The sequence below is a fragment of the Cuculus canorus genome, chromosome 7, assembly GCF_017976375.1.
Source record: "Cuculus canorus isolate bCucCan1 chromosome 7, bCucCan1.pri, whole genome shotgun sequence".
Taxonomy (NCBI): Eukaryota; Metazoa; Chordata; class Aves; order Cuculiformes; family Cuculidae; genus Cuculus; species Cuculus canorus.
Window position 1 is genome coordinate 33,471,053 of NC_071407.1, and position 20,104 is coordinate 33,491,156.

At 48.1% G+C, this 20,104-nt stretch overlaps 2 protein-coding genes across 4 annotated transcripts in view; both read left to right on the top strand.

Annotated features, from left to right (window-relative positions):
* The window catches only part of LRRC27 (leucine rich repeat containing 27), a 34,005-nt gene extending 30,040 nt beyond the window's left edge, over positions 1–3,965 (top strand). The window contains 1 exon segment of the mRNA XM_054071744.1: positions 793–3,965. Coding sequence (XP_053927719.1) covers positions 793–924 — 132 coding nt within the window. The 3' untranslated portion in view covers positions 925–3,965.
* Positions 3,966–6,128: 2,163 nt separating this feature from the next.
* PWWP2B (PWWP domain containing 2B) overlaps positions 6,129–20,104 on the top strand; it is a 70,015-nt gene continuing 56,039 nt past the window's right edge. Inside the window, exons 1-2 of one of the 3 annotated variants that reach the window (XM_054071568.1) lie at positions 6,129–6,517; positions 14,664–16,317. In XM_054071568.1, coding sequence (XP_053927543.1) covers positions 6,366–6,517; positions 14,664–16,299 — 1,788 coding nt within the window. In that variant the 5' untranslated portion in view covers positions 6,129–6,365 and the 3' untranslated portion in view covers positions 16,300–16,317. The remainder of the gene's footprint in view (positions 6,518–14,663; positions 16,318–20,104) is intronic. The other 2 variants (XM_054071567.1, XM_054071566.1) reach the window with 2 other exon arrangements.

Sequence of the window (20,104 nt, forward strand, 5' to 3'; positions counted from 1 at the left end):
TGCTCTCACGGGGTGGCACGCAGCTGCAGTTCAGGATGGTCTTGGTTGCCTTTACAGTTTCCATTATCCAATCTGCCATTTGGTTTCCCAAATACACATTTCAGAGTCTTGGTGCTGCTTAGGAGATCCCGTTCTTTAATCAATATCCCCTGTATTGTATTTTATAGTGTTCATAGCATACTGAACATCAAAAGATATAATGTTTTAAACCCTCTAGTTTTATGTCTAAGAAGGAGGATATTTTCATGAAGACTTGTAAGAGCTTTCCTGAATTTCCATCAGCTTTCAAGTTGATTACAATTTTGTGAAATATCTAAGTGAATGAATATGAATCTTAACTTGGTCAAAAGTTTGTAGCTGAGACTACTCAGAAAATTTATTTATTAGTAATAAGTTTAGTAGGATGTGTAGTTACAGTTTATTAATTCCAAAATCTGTTGAGCTTTAATGCTTCCAGCCCCTTCATAACCAATAGCTTCTTCATTCCTTACACATGCACTTCCACTAATGAGATTCAAAAATCCTGTTTTCATTTCAGCTATTTTAAAACATGCACAGATTTACATGTTAGCAAGTACATGTGACTGGAGAGGTAAATCCCAGCACATTCTTATGCTTATATAGTTCACATGGATGGACAAGTGAATTTTAGTGTGTGCTCTAGCTATTATACCTGTATACAAACAGAGGCTGCAGAAAGAGTAGGGAAAAATCTGACCCATTAGACACATGCATGACCTTCTGTTCTTAATTATATGTACTTGTACATCCATTCTTTTTTTTAACTCCAAGACTGAAGATCTACAGACCAAGCTAAGAAAAACTAAAGGACTCCCTCTCCAGGAGTATCATCTCATGGCCTTTGCAAGGCCTGATTTTCCAAGAAAGCAAACTTCAGTGATCTTTTCCAGCAGTAAATTCTGATTACCTGGAGTTGTTAAAGTGTGAAATGGTTAATTCATAAGAATGGGAATTGCAGAAGCCTCCTCACTTTGCCAAACACAGTTAGGAAGACTATGTGAAACCTACAATAATAATCAATCTGCTTTAACTGACTGTAAAATTTCTCTTTTACAAGATTTGTGGTACACTGTTGCAAAGTGTGTTCCTCAGCTTCTCTGCATGTTTTTCTCATGCACGCTTCTATAGACTTGTGAAAAATCTATGAAAATAAAACGCAGAATTTATCCCTAAGGTAGGAGCAACCATTTATGATTTTACTAATCAGAGGAACTCTGTACTACCGGCCAACTAATTTAATCTCTGCCTTTGCACTAGTCATGTCACACCACTCTAGGTTTTCATCATAAATGCTGTTTTCAATGTTAAACTGTAGCATTCAATTTAAAGCTACTCTTCAAATGTGGAATAACCTTATTGTAGAAAGATTTTATATTAATGAAGGCCACAATGCCCTTGAAGGACCATGAACAGTGTCCACCTCACTGTCTCTGCCACCCAGAATTACCCATCTTTGTGCTACCTCATCTCATATTAACGAGGCTCACTCGCCAGTTCTGCCCACACAGGTAAAGAGCTCAGAGCAATTCCTTTGGGTTTGGTGCACTTTTTCGGAGTGGATGCTATTGCGGGTGATGTTAATTTGATCCACTTTTGACAAAGTTTCCTTTGAATGTCCATAATACATGTGTTTATGCAGCCTGTCCGCTGTTTCCATACTGATTATTGTGTACTGATTTATTCTGTATATTCCAAAGTGGTCTACATCTGGCCCAAGTCACACTCGGAGTCCCTGGATTTAATGAGTGCGTGTGACAGAAGAAACTGCCTTTAATGATTTCTGAGCAGTTTTGGAGGTAGACTGTATATAAAAGTGTATCACCACGTTTTGGATGATGCTTCAAAAGATCCTTTTCTATCTGAAAATTAGTACAGCTTTCCCCGTCCTTGATGGCATCGGAACTTTCTTCCCTGCTTGCATGTTGCTCTCAACATATTTTCAAGGTTTTACAGTAAGTCAAGGCTGCCTCAGGACTACAGTTTGTCCTGTCCTCTAGATACTCTGATTGCAGCACTTAAAAGTTTCCATAATAAATAATACCAAATACCAGTTAGGTTGAGGGTTTTTATTTTTCTTTTGCTGCTTAGATAACCAAGAAAATAACACACAGTATTATTCATGCGAGTAAACATTTATTAGTCCTTTCTGGCAAGTCTCTACTAGAAACCTACATTCAACTGAAACAGTTGACAGCTTGGTCTCAGCCTTTTGTGTACAATGACGATTCGAGTTTAGTCAACAGTAGAGACACTTTATTAAACAAGCATACTTAGTCTGCTCAGGAATTCAGATTAAAATGTTATCTTTCCATAAAAGATCAGTAAACGTACACATTACTTGTAAATGATGGTTATAACAGTCAGTGGATGTGACTTGTTGAAGTATAAAATTTCAATGAAACCTGGAAAAGTGTGACAGTTCTCTGACAACAGCAGCAAAGGCAGAGCCGAACAGCCGTGGGTTCATGTGCACACAGAGCGAGGGTGAGAATTTAAATCATTTCTTCCTGATTTTAGCTCATACTGTCTGTAGATAGCCATAAAAACATTAATTTCTGTACAGTAATCCTTTTTGGCTTATGACACTAAGGAAACCCTAAAGGAAATACTAGTAGTTACAGAACCACATTGTTTAAATAATTAAGTTAAAAAAAGGATTTTGTCTCCTTTTTTCCCCTAAAAGTCACATATAAGAGGGTTTTGGTTTTGTTTTTGTTATTGTTTTTAACATGGTTTTGACCTTCATGTCTCTTAAGTCCTAAGCAGAAATCATCTGTTGAGGCTGAATTGGTTGATCCCACAGGATCTGCTGCATTTCTAGGCTTGAGGCCATTCCTAAAGCATATTTCTTGCTTGCTATGTGATGTGTCACTGAATAGACTTTCAAGTATATCAGAAATATTTGTCTTGCATGTCTGAATCAACAACTGATTAATGAAAGACATTGACTGAACAGAGTATTTTAATCAGTTTTGCACAACTATATACGAGATGACTGATTTCTGTGCTGATTTTATTGGTACTTGCTCATAGAAAATTGGGAACAGACACTTCTACTCCAGCAGGAGGGCTGAAATTAATCCATACTCATTCGTTCTATTTTCAGGAATGCTAGACCTTTGAGGGGAGCCAAAAAAAAAAGGAGGATCACCAAATCCCTAAATTAATTGTTTATCCTTTTGTTTTAGCATGCTTCACAGGCAGAGCACAGCAGGTCTGGCAGTGTCAGTGCCCATCATGGTAGAGTGAAACCCCTTTGGCTCTTGATTCAGTTCCACAAATAATGCTGATTTGTGCAGTAAGTCTTTAATAAGCCTGATTACTCTTACATCTGTAAATGAATGTCCCTTTGAGACTGGAGGTGAATCGGCTGCTTCTGGGCTGTGAGATCTCCCCAACCAGTTCCAGCTCTGAGGTATCACTGTCACTTTTATATTGTTTTCAGGTGCTACGGGAGGGTTTAACAGTTAAAATCTCAGGGTGTCTGGGCAGAAGAAAAGGCTTAAAGCCTTAAAATTTCCAAGTCAAGCCTTCTCACGAGCAATCCCGCTCTCTTGTGTGGATACTACCTTCGGTGCCACGGTGCCTGTAGGCAGCTGCTGGGGCTGGGATCATGGTGTGGTGGGTACAACAGGGCAGCGGGACAACCCAGCTGCACCCACTCCATCAGAGCCCCATGATGAGTGGGCAGAGACCTGGCTGTTTGATCCAGGCTGCCATGCGCATCCCCCACGCTGAAAGGCATCCCAGAATCCCGCTGCCCATGCTTGTGGCTGTGCCAGCTCAGGTTCTGCCAGCTCAGGCTCTGTGCCACCTGTAAGGAGCTCAGTGCTTTCCAAACACTACAAGGGCCTGGGAGTGGCGTGGCAGGGCTGGCTCAGTACCACACCCAGACCTGCATCCCTGGTTCATCTGCAAGCCAGACAAACACAGCCTGGACAGCAAGCCCCACTGTACCCCACACCCCACAGGAGTGTTCCCTCTCCTGGGTCCCTTAGTTCAGATTTCTTTGCATCTATTCTGTACTGTAAATGGAACAGACTTTCATTTAACATTAGCTCTCCAAAATCTATGTAGGAAAACAGGCATTTTGGTTTCAAATAAACCAGTTTCTGTAATGCTGCCAAGACATCATCATCCGGTTTGATAGAAAAGACCTTTGAGGTCATCACATCCAACCATACCTCTCCACTACTCAACCATATCTCCCTCAGCTGCTTCTCATAACCCTTGTTCTCTAGTCCCTTCACCAGCTTCACTGCTCCCCTCTACACACGCTCCAGACCCTCAGTGTCCTTCCTGTAGTGAAGGTGGTTGGGGACGTTGAGTCTGTCCCTTTGTTCTTCCCCTTCTGGACACATCCGCTTTGTGTGCCACCCGCCCCCTCTGCCCTGTGGGATGACACCCACATGTGATATCATTCTGACATTGAATTATCGCAGTGGGTTCATAGAATCATAGAGTAGTTTGGGTTGAAAGGGACCTTAAGATCATCCAGTTCCAACCCCCTGCCATGGGCAGGGACACCTCCCACTGGCTCAGGCTGCCCAAGGCCCATCCAACCTGGCCTGGAACGCCTCCAGGGATGGGGCAGCCACAGCTTCCCTGGGCAACCTGGGACAGTGTCTCAGCACCGTCATGAGGAAGAAATTATCCCTTTTGTCCAGTCTAAATCTGCCCCTCTACAGTTTATACCCACGGCCCTTAGTCCTGTCACTTCATGCCTTTGTAAAAACAGTCCCTCTCCAGCTTTCTTGTAGCCCCTTCAGGCACCTGAAGTTCATTTTAAGATCTCCTCAGAGCCTTCTCTTCTCCAGGCTGAACAACCCCAACTCTCTCAGCCTGTCCTCATATGGGAGGTGCTCCAGCCCTCCGATCACCCTTGTAGCCTCCTCTGGACCCGTTCCAACAGCTCCATCTCTTTCTTATGTTGAAGATTCCCGAACTGGACACAATACTCCAGCTGAGGTCTCTCAAGAGAGGCAGAGAGGGCAGAATCCCCTCCCTCGCCCCGCTGGCCGCGCTGCTTTCGATGCTGCCCACACGGTTCTCTGTTTCCCAGCACTGCAGGGCAGCCCTAGGGCACATTCTCCCCGTGCCCCGAGGCCCAAAAGGGACGGGACCCACCCGCACGGCGCCCCTGTCGGAGGACCGCGAGGGGCGGGGTGAGGGATAGCCCCGCCCCCTTTGTCCCCGACCCTTTGTCCCCGCCCCCTGCGGGCTTTCCTGGCGCGCGGTGCGGCCGCCAGGGGTCGGGCGGGACCGAACCTGTGCGCCCCTCCCTCCCCTCCTGGGTTCACCCCTTTCTGCTACGTCACGCCCCCCGGCCCCTCCCCTTTCCTGTCTGACCCCGCCCCTTCTCTGACTGGCCCGACCCCTCGAGTGACCCCGCGTCTTTCATGCTCTGCCAGGCCCCGCCCCTCCCACTCGGCTCCGTCCATAGGCTCCGCCCCTTCCAGCAGCCCCACTCCTCCTGGCCCCGCCACTTCCGCCCCAGCACTCATAGCCCCGCCCCGGTTCTTCCAGGCTCCTCCCTCTCGCCCCAGTCCCTTTCCTTCCAGGTTCCGACCCTCTTGGCCCGCCCTTCCCACGCTATCTTGTCCCTCCCTGCCCCGCCCCTTCCGCCTTGCCCCGCTCCACCTGGCCCCGCCCCTCCTACGCGACTCTGCCCCTCTTGGCTCCGCCCCCTTTTCCAGGCCCCGCCCCCGCCTGTGTCTCCTGGCCCCGCCCCTCCTGCCCCTCTTTTTCCAGGCCCCCACCCCCTTCCTGCCCGGCTCCGCGTCTTTCCTGCCTGGCCCCTCCCCTATTCGGGCAGATCCCGTCCCTCCCACGTGGCTCTGTCCATCCCGGCCCCGCCCCTTTCCTGGCAGACCCCGCCCCTCCCTCTGGCCTCCTCCTTCCGGCTCCCGCCCCTTTTCGTGTCCGGCCCGCCCCTCCCTCTCAACCCCGTCCTGGCTCCGCCCCTTTCCCCTCGCGCCCCGCCCCTCCCCCCTCCTTTTCCTGTCCGGCTCCGCCCCTCCTCGCCGCTCCGCCCCTTCCCCGCCGGGCCGTGTCCCCATGGCCCCGCCCCCTTTCTGCTCCTTCTGGCCCCGCCCCTGTACCCCCCGCTCCCGCCCCGGCGCACGTGCGCGGCCGCCCCGTCCGGCGGAGCAGGGGCCGCTGGGCCGCCCGCAGCGGCGGGGGTGGCGCTGTGACGTCACGGCCCGCACGGCAGCCGCGGGGCGCCCGCACTGTGAGGTCATCGCGCGGCGCGGCCCGGCCCGGTCCCAGCGGCCGCCGCCGCTGCTGCTACTGCTGCTGCCGCTGCCGCCGCCGTCGTCGCCGCCGGCGGGGGAGGGGGCAGCATGGCCGAGGCGGAGGCGCCGCCGCCGTCGTTGCCGCGGGTGGGCGCGTGGCTGCCGGTGCTGGTGGAGCAGATGGTGAACGACACGCTGGTGGTCACGCTGAGCTGCGGGGAGCGGCGCTTCACCGGCGTCCTGCTCGACTGCACCAAGAAGTACGGCGCGGGGGCACCGGGGGGGGACGGGGGGGTCGTGGGGCGGGGCGGGCGGGCGATCGCCCTTTGTTCGCCCGGTGGGAACAAAGCGTCCCGGGGCCCGAGATGAGACCCCCCCGCCGGAGAACCGGGAGGAGGCGGCGACCGGCCCCGGCTTTGCCATTTCTGCCTGTTCCTCCCCGCCGTCCCACGCTCCGGTGCTCGCCCTCCTTCTCCCTGCGCCTGGGGGCGGCTTTGCAGGGCGTCCTGGAGCATCTTCCCCCTGTATCCCTGTATTAGATGATGGTTAGAGGGCTGAGGCGCCTCCCGTAGGAGGACAGGCTGAGGGAGTTGGGGTTATTCAGTCTGGAGAAGAGAAGGCTCCAACGATACCTTATAGCGACCTTCCAGTGCCTGAAGGGGCTACAAGAAAGCTGCGGAGAGTCTTTTTGCTGGGACATGGAGTGATAGGACAAGGGGCAATGGGTATAAACTGGAGAGGGGCAGATTTAGACTGGATATAAAGAGGACTTTCTTTACGATGAAGGTGGTGAGGCCCTGTCCCAGGTTGCCCAGGGAAGCTGTGGCTGCCCCATCCCTGGAGGTGTTCCAGGCCAGGTTGGGTGGGCCTTGGGCAGCCTGAGCCAGTGGGAGGTGTCGCTGCCCATGGCAGAGAGGTGGAACTGGATGATCTTAGGTTCTTTCCAACCCAAACTGTGATTCTGTGACCCCCGTCTTCAGCCACAGCACGGCTGCCTGGATGTGTCACTCTCAATAAGCCGAGGTCCCCTCTGACGCAGAGGCATTTCCCTAAAGAAGGGACACTACAGGCCTGTTCTTCTGAAGGACAGGGAAAGTATTCACGCTGCTTGTGCTTTATGTCAGAACAATACTAACTTCTAAAGTGTCTTTAAACTCACGGCTTTTGAAATGCACTGTGTCAAAGCCAGCCAGCTTTTCTCTGGGTGCTGCTGAAGCTGAGAAGCAGGCTTTGATTTCTGTCTGCTACACCAATGAGTTAATCATAGAATCCTAGAATGCCAGGTTGGAAGAGACCTCGGGGATCATCTGGTCCAACCTTTTAGGTGATCTGTAGTTTAAATGAGATGGCCCAGAACCGTGTCAAGCTGAGCCTTAAAAGTGTCCAGTGTAGAGGATTCTGCCGCTTCCCTGGGGAGATTATTCCAATGTTTAACTGTTCTCATGGTGGAAGTTTTCTTCTGAGATCTGATCGGAATCTCCCCAGGAGCAATTTATACCCATTACCACTTGTCTTTTCCATGTGACTCCTCGTAAAAAGGTAGTCTCCGTCATCTCGGTAGACACCCTTTATGTACTGGTGCATCGTAGCATGGTCTCCTCTAAGCCTTCTCGAGGCTGAACAAACCCAGTTCTCTCAGCCTTACTTCGTATGGTTATACTTCGTATAGTTGTCAGGTTAGTGCTGGGTAGGAGCACAGCCAGCTTTGCTGCTGTAATTCTCCTTAGAAGCGAGGTTTGTGAACGTAGCTTTCATAGTTCGTTGAGTTTCACTGGCTATCGCGGAAATCTGGAGACAGATTTTCAAAAGTATTCAGGCATCTGACTCTTAATAGAGTTTATAAACCTTGCCTGGTGTCTTGTTCTAGCCAAGGAGAGACTGGTAAGCATCTTTCCCATCAGTGCAAATCTCAGCTCTTTCTATCTTTTCACATTCCGACTCTCTTCCTCCTTCGTGACAATATGCACTTTTTCACCTGTTTTTTTTTTTTTTTTTCCTCTAACCTTTCTCCATGATTTATTCCTTCTTCCTACTCATTGCCCTCAAGAAATGTCTGGACAGGTGTTTCCTCTCAGCGTTACAGCACTCCTGGAGCCCATTGCTGGCCCAGCCCTGTTGCTGCAGATGTGAATCTTTGTTGGGGTAGGAGGGCAGCGGGCAGCCCACAGTCTTCTGAACTGTAGAGTTATCTCCGAGGTTTGGTGCTTGTTCTGCTGCTGTCTTATTGACTGGGAGACCTGCGACTCAGCTCAGGCTGGTTGGACCTACAGTGGGGATGCTGGAGGAGCATCCTCCTTTCTGGCTTGAAGTGGAATGGGAAGGGCAGAAAGAAGAGGTTTGGTTGATGTCTTTTAACTCGTGAGTGGGATAGCAGCCCCCATCTCCTCCCACCTGCCCCAGTAATTATAGTCTCTAATGATCAGACTTGTCTGTGGCAAAAGGTGAGCCTTCGAATAGGCCTGTCTGCCCCCGAGGTCACACTGGGATGGGATTTCCGCTGCCTCTCATGCCCTTAAAAAAGGCTAAGATCTTTGAGTGGGCCAGTTTCATAGCCCGCTGGTGCGGTACTGCTGCTTCAGGTAGAGGCATGCAAACAAAAGCGGTTCGACTCCTGGGTGCCGCTTGGCACCACATTTTAATCATTGATTTGGGGCCTTGATGAAGCGGGAGCACATCCCACCTATCTCTCTAGAAGCTGTGGGTAGAGATCCCAGCTTCTACGAGTCTCTTGCAGCACTGGGAGGAGAGCCTCTCCCTGTGCAAAGAACTTGTGCAGAACTTGAATGCAGAGCAACTGCTGGGGCACGTTCCATCCATGGTGGTCCCCAGCACTGACTGGGCTGTGACAACCATCATAAGCCTGTGACACATGGTGGCCATCACATGGCTGGAGAACCACGGCCTCTGGTTGTGGCCCTTAGCAGGAAGGAAGCGTCATAGGTGAGGCTCCTGGTGGACCTTAGTGACTTCAGGTAGGCATGAGGAATAGGCTGAAAGCGCCTTCTTCACTGCAGCAACCATGCATTTAGGATGTCGGGGGAAGAAGTCTTGCCCACCACAGCACCATACAGGAGTCAGTCTGCTGGTGTTCGGAAGATAAAGGTGAAGACTTGTCCCAAAGGCCACGGGCATTTATCAGCTTGGTGCTGAACTTAGAAGACCCCAAAACTAGTTCAAATTGGGGATGTAGCAAAAGTGTTTTCCTTCCTCCTCCCCACTGCCATGCTGGTGAAACATTGTCTCCCACTGACCGGTGCACTGGGTCTACTGGTGCTCTGCCCACCTCCCGGGTGGGCAGCAGTCAGTGCTGTGTGGGCAGTTCAGTCTCACCAGAGAGGAAAAACTGGGCAGTGGGGTGGGATGACAGGAGCGGGTCATTTTACCTGTATAAAAAGAGGGAGAGGACCTCAAAAGAAAGAGAGGAAAAGCCTGTGTGGTGGCTCTTCAGCTTTCTTTTCTTTGTTAAACTGGTTTTAGCTTTACATAAGGAACAAATCTTTCTTTCTTCTCCTAAAATGTAGTAGCTAATGTGGGGAGCTGGGCAAGAGGCAGGCCTTCTCCATCCAGGTCCCACTGTCTGACTCCCGTTATCTCGGCCATGAAGAAGCCAGCACAGGTTTGCGGGGGCTCAGCCTGCAGGCAGCTTGCGTGGGAAGCAGGAGTGGCTGTGGGCAGGAACCTGCCTCCTTCCCACCTGCTTTCTGTCTACCCTGTGCACCGATCTGCCTGCCTCCAGCCTGCCTTCTCCACGGGGCCTTTGGGAACAGTGGAATGTAGTTAAAAATTCATACCTGATTTTTCTAATAGCTGGGGAATTATTTGAAGAAAAAATGGTTATTGGCTTCCTGCAGGCATCTCCTGTTGACCGAGATAGTGCATGTGGCAAGCACCAGTACCTATTATCAAGTCATTGGCTGTTGGTTTGTTCTGATAAATTCACTCTTCTAGACAGTAAGTTGCATAGCATCCATGCTCATGGGATTTAAATGCATTTTGGCTGCAGTTAGAGTGGTTTTGATAACAAGACTTGGCAATTTTGTTGCAACTGAACTTAGAATTAGTTGTGTTTTAATTATGCATGATTATAAATTGGAGGTTGATGTCTTCTATTCCAAGCAGAGGTTGGATTAGTCCACTTGGCTGTGTCTGCCCCAGAAAGGGAGATTATAAACAGAGCAAAATCACATTCTGCACATTTTCTGATGCTTCTAATACCTGCACATGCACCTATGCTTGTAACCTATAAACTTGGGCACCTTCATCTTAGTTGAATGGGTTTAGATATGAAGAATCCATGGTGACAGTGAGTAGATAGAAATACATTAATTACACCCAGATTTGTGCAAAAAAAAAAGCATGGGGGATGTAGGGAAAGCTAGTGGCATTTTTCCTTGTGGTAAAAGTGAGCTTCTGGAAAGTGAAGTGTGTCAGATGCAACATTTCTTGTTCTGCAGTGGGTGGAAAGACACCGGAGCTAAACCCTTTCACAGGGAGCTGTGCCTGCATGGAAAGCAGCTTCAGGCTGGGTGAGAGGGCAGCACTGGGGGGAGCGCTGGGAGCTGCAGGCACAGCAACTGGCTAACGCTCTCCAAGGGTAGAACTTAATTGCTTTTAGTTGGTTTTCCCACGGCTGAAGGAGCCTGGAGAAGCTTAATTTTCCAGTGCATCCCTGGCAGGAGCTCATAGTGTGGAGAGAGAGAGAAGCAGAAGGCAGCCTTGGGCAGTGGTGGTTGTTCACTCGTGCTGAATAGGTGCTGCTTGCACCTGGGGATGTGGTGATGAGATACGATATGCTCTGTGCATGGCCTCTCTGGAGCTGCTTTCCTTCCCTTGTGCCTGAGGAGTGGGGCCGGGGTGCACTTTACCGTTGAACGGGTGGGCAGACAGGTGAGCAAGACAGTAGAACTCTTCTTGCCTCTGCCGAGAACTGATGTGGCAGGCGGACTGGAAAAGACTCATAGAATCACTAGGTTGGAAAGGACGCACTGGATCATGGAGTCCAACCATTCCTAACACTCCCTTAAACCACGTCCCTAAGCACTTCATCAACCCGTTCCTTCACCAGTATGGTCACCTCATGGCACGTGGGGGCATATGCAGGTTTCTGATGTCCTGGTTGGAGCCATAGGAGCTGCAGGGGCTGCCCTTGTGGTCTGCCTGTAAGAGCACCCAGTCCAGGGCACACAGGAGATGCTGGGTGCCTTATCAAAGCTCCCCGAGGCAGGGGCACTTGTGAGTGCCAGCAGGGAGAGGAGGGAGCCTCTGAGTCGCCGCTGCACCTGCCTCTGTGCCATGGTGTCCCAAGCCCTGAGCAGGGCAGGAAGGATTTAGTTGCGTTGTCAGTACGCCTGGCTGTGTATCTTAAAATTCCCAGCACCTGGTGCTGTGGCCGTGCAGAGTACGCCTCTTCCCTGGTACTGTTGGATGCAGTGATGCCCACCCCAGCACCAGTGTAGAAGCAATCCTGTTGCACCACTGTGCTGACCTCATCTGTCCCTGCCCGACCGTGGCCATCCCTGCCAGAGCTGCTACCCGATTGTGTGGGAGCTGCTGCCGTCGAAAATGAATCTTAAGCTGCTTTGTTGCTCAGCCTGGCCGGTTCCTGTAATCCCTCGGACAAGGCAGGTGGTGTATTTTCTCTCAGACTGCTGGTGCTGCTGTGTCTTTGAGCTGAAATGCTGCTGGAGCGGTGACCTGTCACAGGGTGATGATGAGTCTGGGTGAGGATACCATTCCTGATCGCTGGGACTTTTTTTCCTTGTAGTTTTGTATCAAATCTGAACTAGCAGGACCCCAGCCTGAAAGGCTTCTGGTTAAAATGCCTAACAGCCACTGCACTTCTCCGAAGCGCTTGTCACGAGCTACCGGCGTGGTGCAGGCGTGTGCCCTGACGTCCCTGCCAGCCTGCACCTCCTCACCTGGTGGAGTGGAAGGGCTGCTGAGGGCCTGCGCCTGCTCCTAGTCCCACCACAGTCCGAGATAGCCATAGTCCAGTGCCATGCGATGCCAGAAGGTACCAGAGCATAGGTACACGTGTTTCTTGACACACATGCTTCTGTGAGGCTGGGGTCTGTAGGAGCGCGTTCCTGTTGCAGCGTGGGCCGTTTCAAACCTAGCAGAGTCACAATGTGCTAATATGTTAACTTTACAAGCATAAATCATCCCCTGAAGTTAACATTTGAGTGCTTTGCTCTAGCCAAGTGAGGAGCTTCGTGCCACACTGCATCATCGGGAAGAAAATGGATATGATGGACCTGCCTGCTGGGAGCCAGGCTGCGGAGAGCAAACAGGATCTGGGTTTGCCTGCAGGAGCAGAGGGAGATGGGCTTGTTTCCACACAAGGAACAGAAGACTTGTACAGTTTTCTAGTATGATCAAATCAGACAATCTCATTGCGTAAAATAACTGAAATTTATAGCCAGAGCTTTGGAAATTATGTCGCTTATGTCAATTATGTCAATTATTCAGTTGCTTTATGCATGATGCTGACATCTTAGTTTGGCTGTACAAATTGTACTTGCATTTTTGGTTGTCATTTGAAAGACACCTACCTTCTCTGTTGTTTCTGTTAAAAAAAACCTCTTAAAACGAAAACATTTTGTTCTGAATTATGTGGTTTCAACAGCTTAATCCTCTTAACTCGCTAGCATTCGAACGTGGAGCTTCCCAATTAAACTAAACTGTCATCTAAATAGCATGTTCTTGCATTTTTACTCATTGAATAATGGAAAGGACTTTTCAGAGTCCAGATTCGTGGTAGCAGAATCAGGCTAATTGCTGCTTACTTAGTTTATGTAAGCTTTATTTTTAAACTCGGTGGGAGTCTTCATGGAGATCAGGTGAGAGAGATACAGTCTGCAGTTGTCTGAGGAGAATGGAGTCAGAGGGTTAGGGCTGTGTTAAATGGGATCCATGTTCCCCATTCTCCTGTAATCTGCTTTAAAAGCCCTGCACTTTTTGTCTCTGGTCTCAGATGGTTCATGACCTTTGGTAACGCTGATTTTGGCTGATGCTTTTGTAGGAAGGAGAGAGACCTCCTCACCTGTGCCTGGAAAGAGGAAGGAGTGGGTTTAGGGTCCTTCCCACAGCAAAGCGACGCAGCCTGAGAGCAGAGCTGGGGAAGATGCTGGGAGCCCTGGGTTGGGGGAGGAGGCTTCTTTCAATGGGTGAACACACAGAAGTAACTTTGTGCTTCTCTTGATAAGGGGGGGTGTGACTTAGTGAATGCCTTCAACTCCTCTTTGGTGCCCTTCTGCATGACAGCTGCCAAAGTCCTTCTCTCTGTGGCACCACCAAGACATTTCTCCCTTGCTAGTAGTTGGAAGAGAAACGCTGGTTAGCAAGGAGGGCAATGGGGAATGTGGCATCCTAAAGTAAAACTAGCATTTGGTCTGTGGATGTTCTGTCTCTTGTGGCTTCTTCATGGCTCACCCATACAGCATTTTGTTATCATTAAAAAAGCTGAAACACTTCACTGATGGTACTCTCTCCACAGAAGTATCTCTGGAAAGCCAAGACAGCGAGCATTGCCCATTTCGAGTCAGCGTTTCAGGGCAAATATTTGTCCAAGTGCTGTGTTAGCATAATATTTCTAATGTCAGACCAAGGGCGTAAACTCTGGTGCAAAAACCCAAAGATAGTTGTGAGTTTCAGTGTTAAAGAGGATTTGGTTTTGCCAATATCTGTGCAAGATACTGTTTCCAGACTTTGGTAGCCTGTAATGAAACTTGGTGCTGGACAATACTCCATCATCATTCTTAATCTTGCTTTTCTGAAGTAGTGACGTATTTCTTATTGTAACAAGTAGTTATATATGGAAAGACCGGTGGAAGAGGAGCAGAGCTGTGGGCTTGTGGACCTGTGGTTTGAAAATGCAAGTTACCCATTCATGTCAGGTTCAGATTTTGAATAAGACGCTGAAAAATCAGCCATGCGGGTACAGTGTGAAGAGAGGAAATTTAGTAGCTCTGAGAAGGCTGGCATAATCTATATCACAGCCCTCCTCATGGCTTTACCAGCCTGCTGATAAAATAAACTGCTCTGCGTGATAAAACTTCAAATTTCTTAGAGCAAAACTTTGTGCCAAGAGTTCATGGAACTGGAGATATGGATCTCTGTGCGTGTTCTGCCAGAAGAGTAGGACACCCTTCCTGAGTTTTGAAATGGTGGTGTTTATTTCAGTGATAGAGTTGGCTGCCTCCTCTTAAAATTCAAAGGAAAGTGTTGCGTTTTTAGTGCGTAGAAATTATGGGAGGATTTTTGAGTGGAGTGAGGTTAGGGGGTGGAGTTCTTTTGTTTTGAAAGAAGCCGGCATATTTGTTAAACATAGTCTTCCCAGAGAAGCACCTTTCAAACATCTTGACTCTTTGTCTCTCTCCTTCTCTTGTCTTTCTCAACCTGTTTTAGGTCGGGATTGTTTTGTCTCCCATCCGCCTTTCCCAAGCACGAGGACCCTCCTGCTGACGCTTGTGCTAATGGAGTTGCTGATGGCGGGGATGCTGTGCAGGGCGAGATGGAGCTGCAGCCCGCTGGTGAAAAGCCTCTTAAGGGAAACAGTGATGAGCAAGTACCTCCCCTGCTGCCTCCGCCGCCGCCCGGTAGCCTTCCTCCTTACCCCCCCTACTTTGAGGGAGCTCCCTTTCCTCGTCCACTATGGCTACGGCACACGTACAACCAGTGGGTTCCTCAACCACCACCGCGGACTATAAAGAGGACGAGGAGGCGTTTGTCGCGGAACAGAGACCCGGGAAGGCTTATCATGAGCACTATCAGGCTGCGACCAAGGCAGGTGCTCTGTGAGAAGTGTAAAAACACTCTGAATCCTGAGGATGCAAACATTGCTAGGCAGAATGCTAAAACCAGGAGGAAGCTAAGCATTCAGGACAAAGAGCAGAAAAAGCACAGCGACTCTGACTACATGGAGAAAAGGAACAAAAGAGAGAAGAGAGAGGATGACAAATTTTCTGGAGAACTAGTTCATCGAACACCAGTTATAAAAATATCCTACAGTACTCCACAAGGGAAAGGTGAAGTTGTAAAAATCCCTTCCCGGGTTCATGGCTCAGTCAAACCATTTTGTCCAGAGCGAATATTGCAGAATGGAGAGGAGGACCAAGAGGAGACCAGAGACACTGAACGGTGTCGAGAAACCAAATGTTTAATGGACAAGTCAGCAGGCAGCCAGCTTGCTTCCATTCCAAAACTGAAGCTCACACGGCCGGTGCATTCCAGTGCGGATGTCCCACCCCCAAAGATACGGCTGAAGCCCCATCGCATAAATGATGGTCAGAGTGTTTCAATTTATAAGGCAGAACTTATTGATGAAATAAATGTCCTTCAGAACAGCAGGAAGTCCAATCCTGGTACATTTTACAATGACGAATCCACGGACAGAAGTTTAGTTGAGATATCTTCAGGGAGTTCAGGTGAAGATGATGACTTTAAAAGATTTCACCAAGGTAAAGATGGACATGATAACTTGGCTTTCCTTATGAATTATCGTAAAAGAAAAGCAGATTCTTCTAGTTTATCAGTGTGTAGTAACGACAGTCTAGACGAATCCAAGTCTTCTAGTTCAGAAGTAACATCACCAGAAATGTGTGACTTTTTGCCTGGTGATGATGCATCTGTCTCTTCATCTTCAAAAGATGAGCGTAAAATTGTGCCACCACTGACAGTTAGACTGCATACCCAAAGTGTGTCTAAATGTGTCACAGAAGATGGAAGAACTGTTTCAGTGGGGGATATTGTTTGGGGTAAAATTCATGGTTTTCCATGGTGGCCAGCACGTGTTCTTGACATAAACCTTAGCCAGAAGGAAAACGGGGAACCTTCATGGCGAGAAGCTAAAGTATCATGGTTTGGTTCTCCAACGACTTCATTCTTATCTGTTTCAAAACTCTCTCCTTTCTCTGAATTTTTCAAACTGAGATTTAATCGCAAGAAGAAAGGGATGTATCGGAAAGCTATCACAGAAGCTGCAAAGGCAGTAGAGCATCTGACTCCAGAAATAAGAGATCTCTTAACACAGTTCGAGACATAACTCTGCCTCCAGTATCAGGTAAGTGCCTGCTGGAATAATGCTTCCCATGAAAAACCTCCTTGTGTTTTTTTAATCTACATTCTACTGTTTGTTTGTATTTGTTTTTCCTTAAAAAATGAGGTTGGCAATTGTTAAACTTAAATGCCTGGCTGTTAGTTGTTGTTGGAAATTTCAGAGTTAAGAGTGTTTAGTTTGAAACCTTTGGGGGATCCATGGGAATTGGGACCATGGAAATTAGAACCCTTTCTGGCAGACAGGTGTGCAAAGCAGTTGATATTGTGAGGAAGCAAGCATCAGTTGCTCAAAGCGCTAATAAAACTAGTTCTGTATTGGCACCATTTACATCTAGGACGTGGTGAGTATTGAGGATACTTAGTTTGCATCAAAGCTTACCCTGTGTGGCTGGAGGGCTAATAACTCCTAGACTTTTAAGTTTCTTTGAAATGTGTCTTGGTTCAAAGAACTAAAACTCTTGTTGGAAGTGAGATTATATTTATCATATCTAGCTACTGATGCCCGGCAGTTACCCGTAACGGTTAAGGGCCCTTGGAGGCCCTTTGCTCCCCTGCAGTTTCTCTGGCCCCTCTGGTATGGACTTCTTATGAAAGCACTTTCTTTATGGCTATTCAAAATCATTATACCAAAATCGTCTTTAATTGAGGAATATCATTTCAACACCTCTCACAGCACTTGGCATTTATCTTGTGTCCGAAATCTTGCTGCGTTGCTGAGGAATGGCCTGATCATCAAACTCAATACTTTTGGGCTTCCTGTGCAACCTTTTTGTTTGAGGACACAACGTGGGAACATAAACACGGGAGCTCATTCTCTGTAATGCTTCCACATTTTACTGGTTGTTTAAAACTACAGGTTGTGGTGTATCTGGGAATAGAAATACCATCTGCAATTTCAGTTGATACTGACTACTACGCTACTCTCATTGAAGTCCATGGGAAAATTCCAGCAGCTTGAATAAGATCTAGAGTCATTTCACAATCTTCCAGTCATCACTATCTAGACAAGACATCTGTGATACTGCTAAACAGGGGGAGGGATTAACTTCTTGTCTGAAAACCAAGTCATCATTAGGAAGAGTCTTGCTGTCAAAGGTCTTGCTTTATACCCTGTGGTTCGCTACGTCATCCCCTAAAAGTTTCTACTCTTCTTCATGCTAGAAGGACTGTACAGACAAAAGCCGCTACCACTTCTGCTGTAGACTGTCTGTTCATCCCTACCTAAGCTATTGCAATGCAGTGGGACTATGGTGGTCAGTGTAATCCTGAGGGGGTAAAATAGATTTTTGTGCCCTCTGTCGAGGGATTTAATCACTTTCTTGAGTGCTTTGTGTGAGTTGTTATTCTGTCCCAGCAAGCCTGGCTGGAGGAAATGATCAGAGCGTGACATATTCATCTGGTGTGCTTAAGGTGTCTGGAGAACTGGACACCTGGGCAAGTAAAAATCTATAACTGCAGCGGCAGCATTTAAGCTTCATCCTTGATCTTCTCCCTTCAAATGCTGCTTAGCTCTGGCTAAAGATTTTATTATATCAAGAGCGTTTGGATTGGGCCCAAATTCCTATTAGCTAGATCTGGAGTATAAATAAACCCGATGCCCAGAATATGTTCTTCTTGCTGGTGATAGAATCGTGGACAAAATCCATCACTCGTGTACGAACATTGCTTCGTTTAAAGGAGCAGCAAAGCTTCATTCTTCTGAACTGTCTTCATTGTGTGTATATGTGCAGTTTGGGACAACTTTAGCAGAGCAGATGTCGTCACCGCTACTGACCTTTGCTGTCGTGAGTTGCGGGAAGGCAGAATGAAGAGGCCCTTAATGCTTCAGATCGGTCAGATTGATAATGCTAGTCAGTCCATGCCGAGTAGGAAAGCGTCTGGCTCGAAGGGATGAGCTCAAAAGTCCAGATCTGGGAGTCAAAATGGGAGGGTGTTTGCTCAGTCACGTTAGCCTAAGGAAAATGCTGTCCTTACCATTGGGACCAACTGCCGATGTGATACTAGTGGTCAGGGATGGCCACAAGATGTCGAGGGAAAGACTGTAAAGCACAGCTTCAAGAAGGAAAAGAAGCACTTGCTCCAGAGGAGACCTGGGTTATTGCAAGACACGATGGGTGTCTGAGCTGTAGGTATAGAGTAGAAGGTCTGGAGCAGGTCTGTAAACCTGGGGAACAAAGGAAATGTTGAGTCTGGTAAGAACAACATGATGGGATGGCTTGGATTAGGCCTGACCCCTCGTGCCCTCTTCCGCTAAAGTTCTCTGTGTGGGTCTATAGATACATTTAATGCCTATCACCACGTCATTGGTCTTCTTCAGCCAGCTTTCCGAGGATGATTTTCTGCCTTCCATGTGTCTAAGGTGAGGTGCCAACGCAGTCTGCCTGTCTGGAGATGATACAGTAATAGCTGGGTAAATAACTGCAATTGCTCAAAACTAGAAAAGCAGAGCAAAACTTCCCATGTTCCCTCAGTCATGTTTACTTCAATTCCTATCAGATGAGCATGTCTGGTGTTTTGGTATGTCTTTTATAAAACAATTAATTTTTCAGAGTCTTGCCCTTTATCCAATTCTTTTCACTCAGGAGGACTGAACTTTATAGGTTTCCTTGAATTTTCTTAAGGTCGAACTGAAACGTTTCCATCAGTTGCTCATTGCCTGTTCTTTGCAGAAGGGTGTAACTTTAGTTTTCACTAATGTTTGCAACTCTGGAGTCCTCGGACCACAATGACACTTGAGCTACAGTTAGATCTGAAAGCTTTGAGGCCATTTCAAGACAACACAGCTTTCTATCTGTTGAAGGAGTTACTAAGTGGACAACTGGCTGATAATATTGTACATTGCTGCTGTGAAGTCTGTCTGCTGTGACTTCCTCGGCTGCTGCACAAGGGCTTCTTATCACTAGGACTGAATAAGAACAAAAGTCCAAGAGATGCCTTCAGCAGCAGCGGTTTGCTAAGGCTGCTTGTGCTAACCCGGGGCATGGCAGAAATTTGGGACTGTTGACCCTTGCTGTTGTGAAACTTGCTGTCCTCTGGCACGTGATGCTGTTCTGCAAAGCATGGAGAGTAATTACTGGAAAGAATGTACAAACTATTCAGGTAACTTGTGAATGCATATAAAGCTGGAAGCAACTGCATTTCTTTTAAAAAAAACTTGATTTAGGTTGGAGAAGCTGCTCTGATTTTTTTTTTTCTTTCAAAAGAAATTACTTTATTAAAACCCTTCCATTAACTGACTGGTGCAACAGGGGCTCTAGATAAACAACAGGCAGGCTAGCAACCCATAGAAGTCAAATTCGTAAGAAGCTCTTAGTTTAGCCAGGAGAAAAATGCCTAGTCAGCATCTTCTCATGCCGCTTTGTAGCTTCTTGTACGGAGCCTCTGTGCACAGTGCCTGTGCTGCTGCGGTGGCTGGACGCTGGTGAGTTATTCTTGTCTGGCTTAAAGCATCAGGTGCTGGCTCACCTTCACTCATCTTGCTTTTGTGACTGCAGGCTTCCATTGTTCCAGGTAATCAGGTCTTCTGAAAGCTGGAGTGTGCCTGCAGCGTGCCGAGCAGCAGCGGCAGGCCCGTGTCCAGGACCTGCTCTGAGAGCCAGACCTGCACTCTTTGGCATTCCATCCTCCACAGTTTTCTCGGGGATAAGAAAATCTTTTGAGCTTTTGCATCTTGCTTTCTGTCGCTATCATGATAATGTTATATTTAATCTTGCAGTTGCATAAACTTCAAATTCCTTAAGCCAAACAACGACTCTGCAGCCTTTTGCAATGATCGTAGAATCATAGAATGG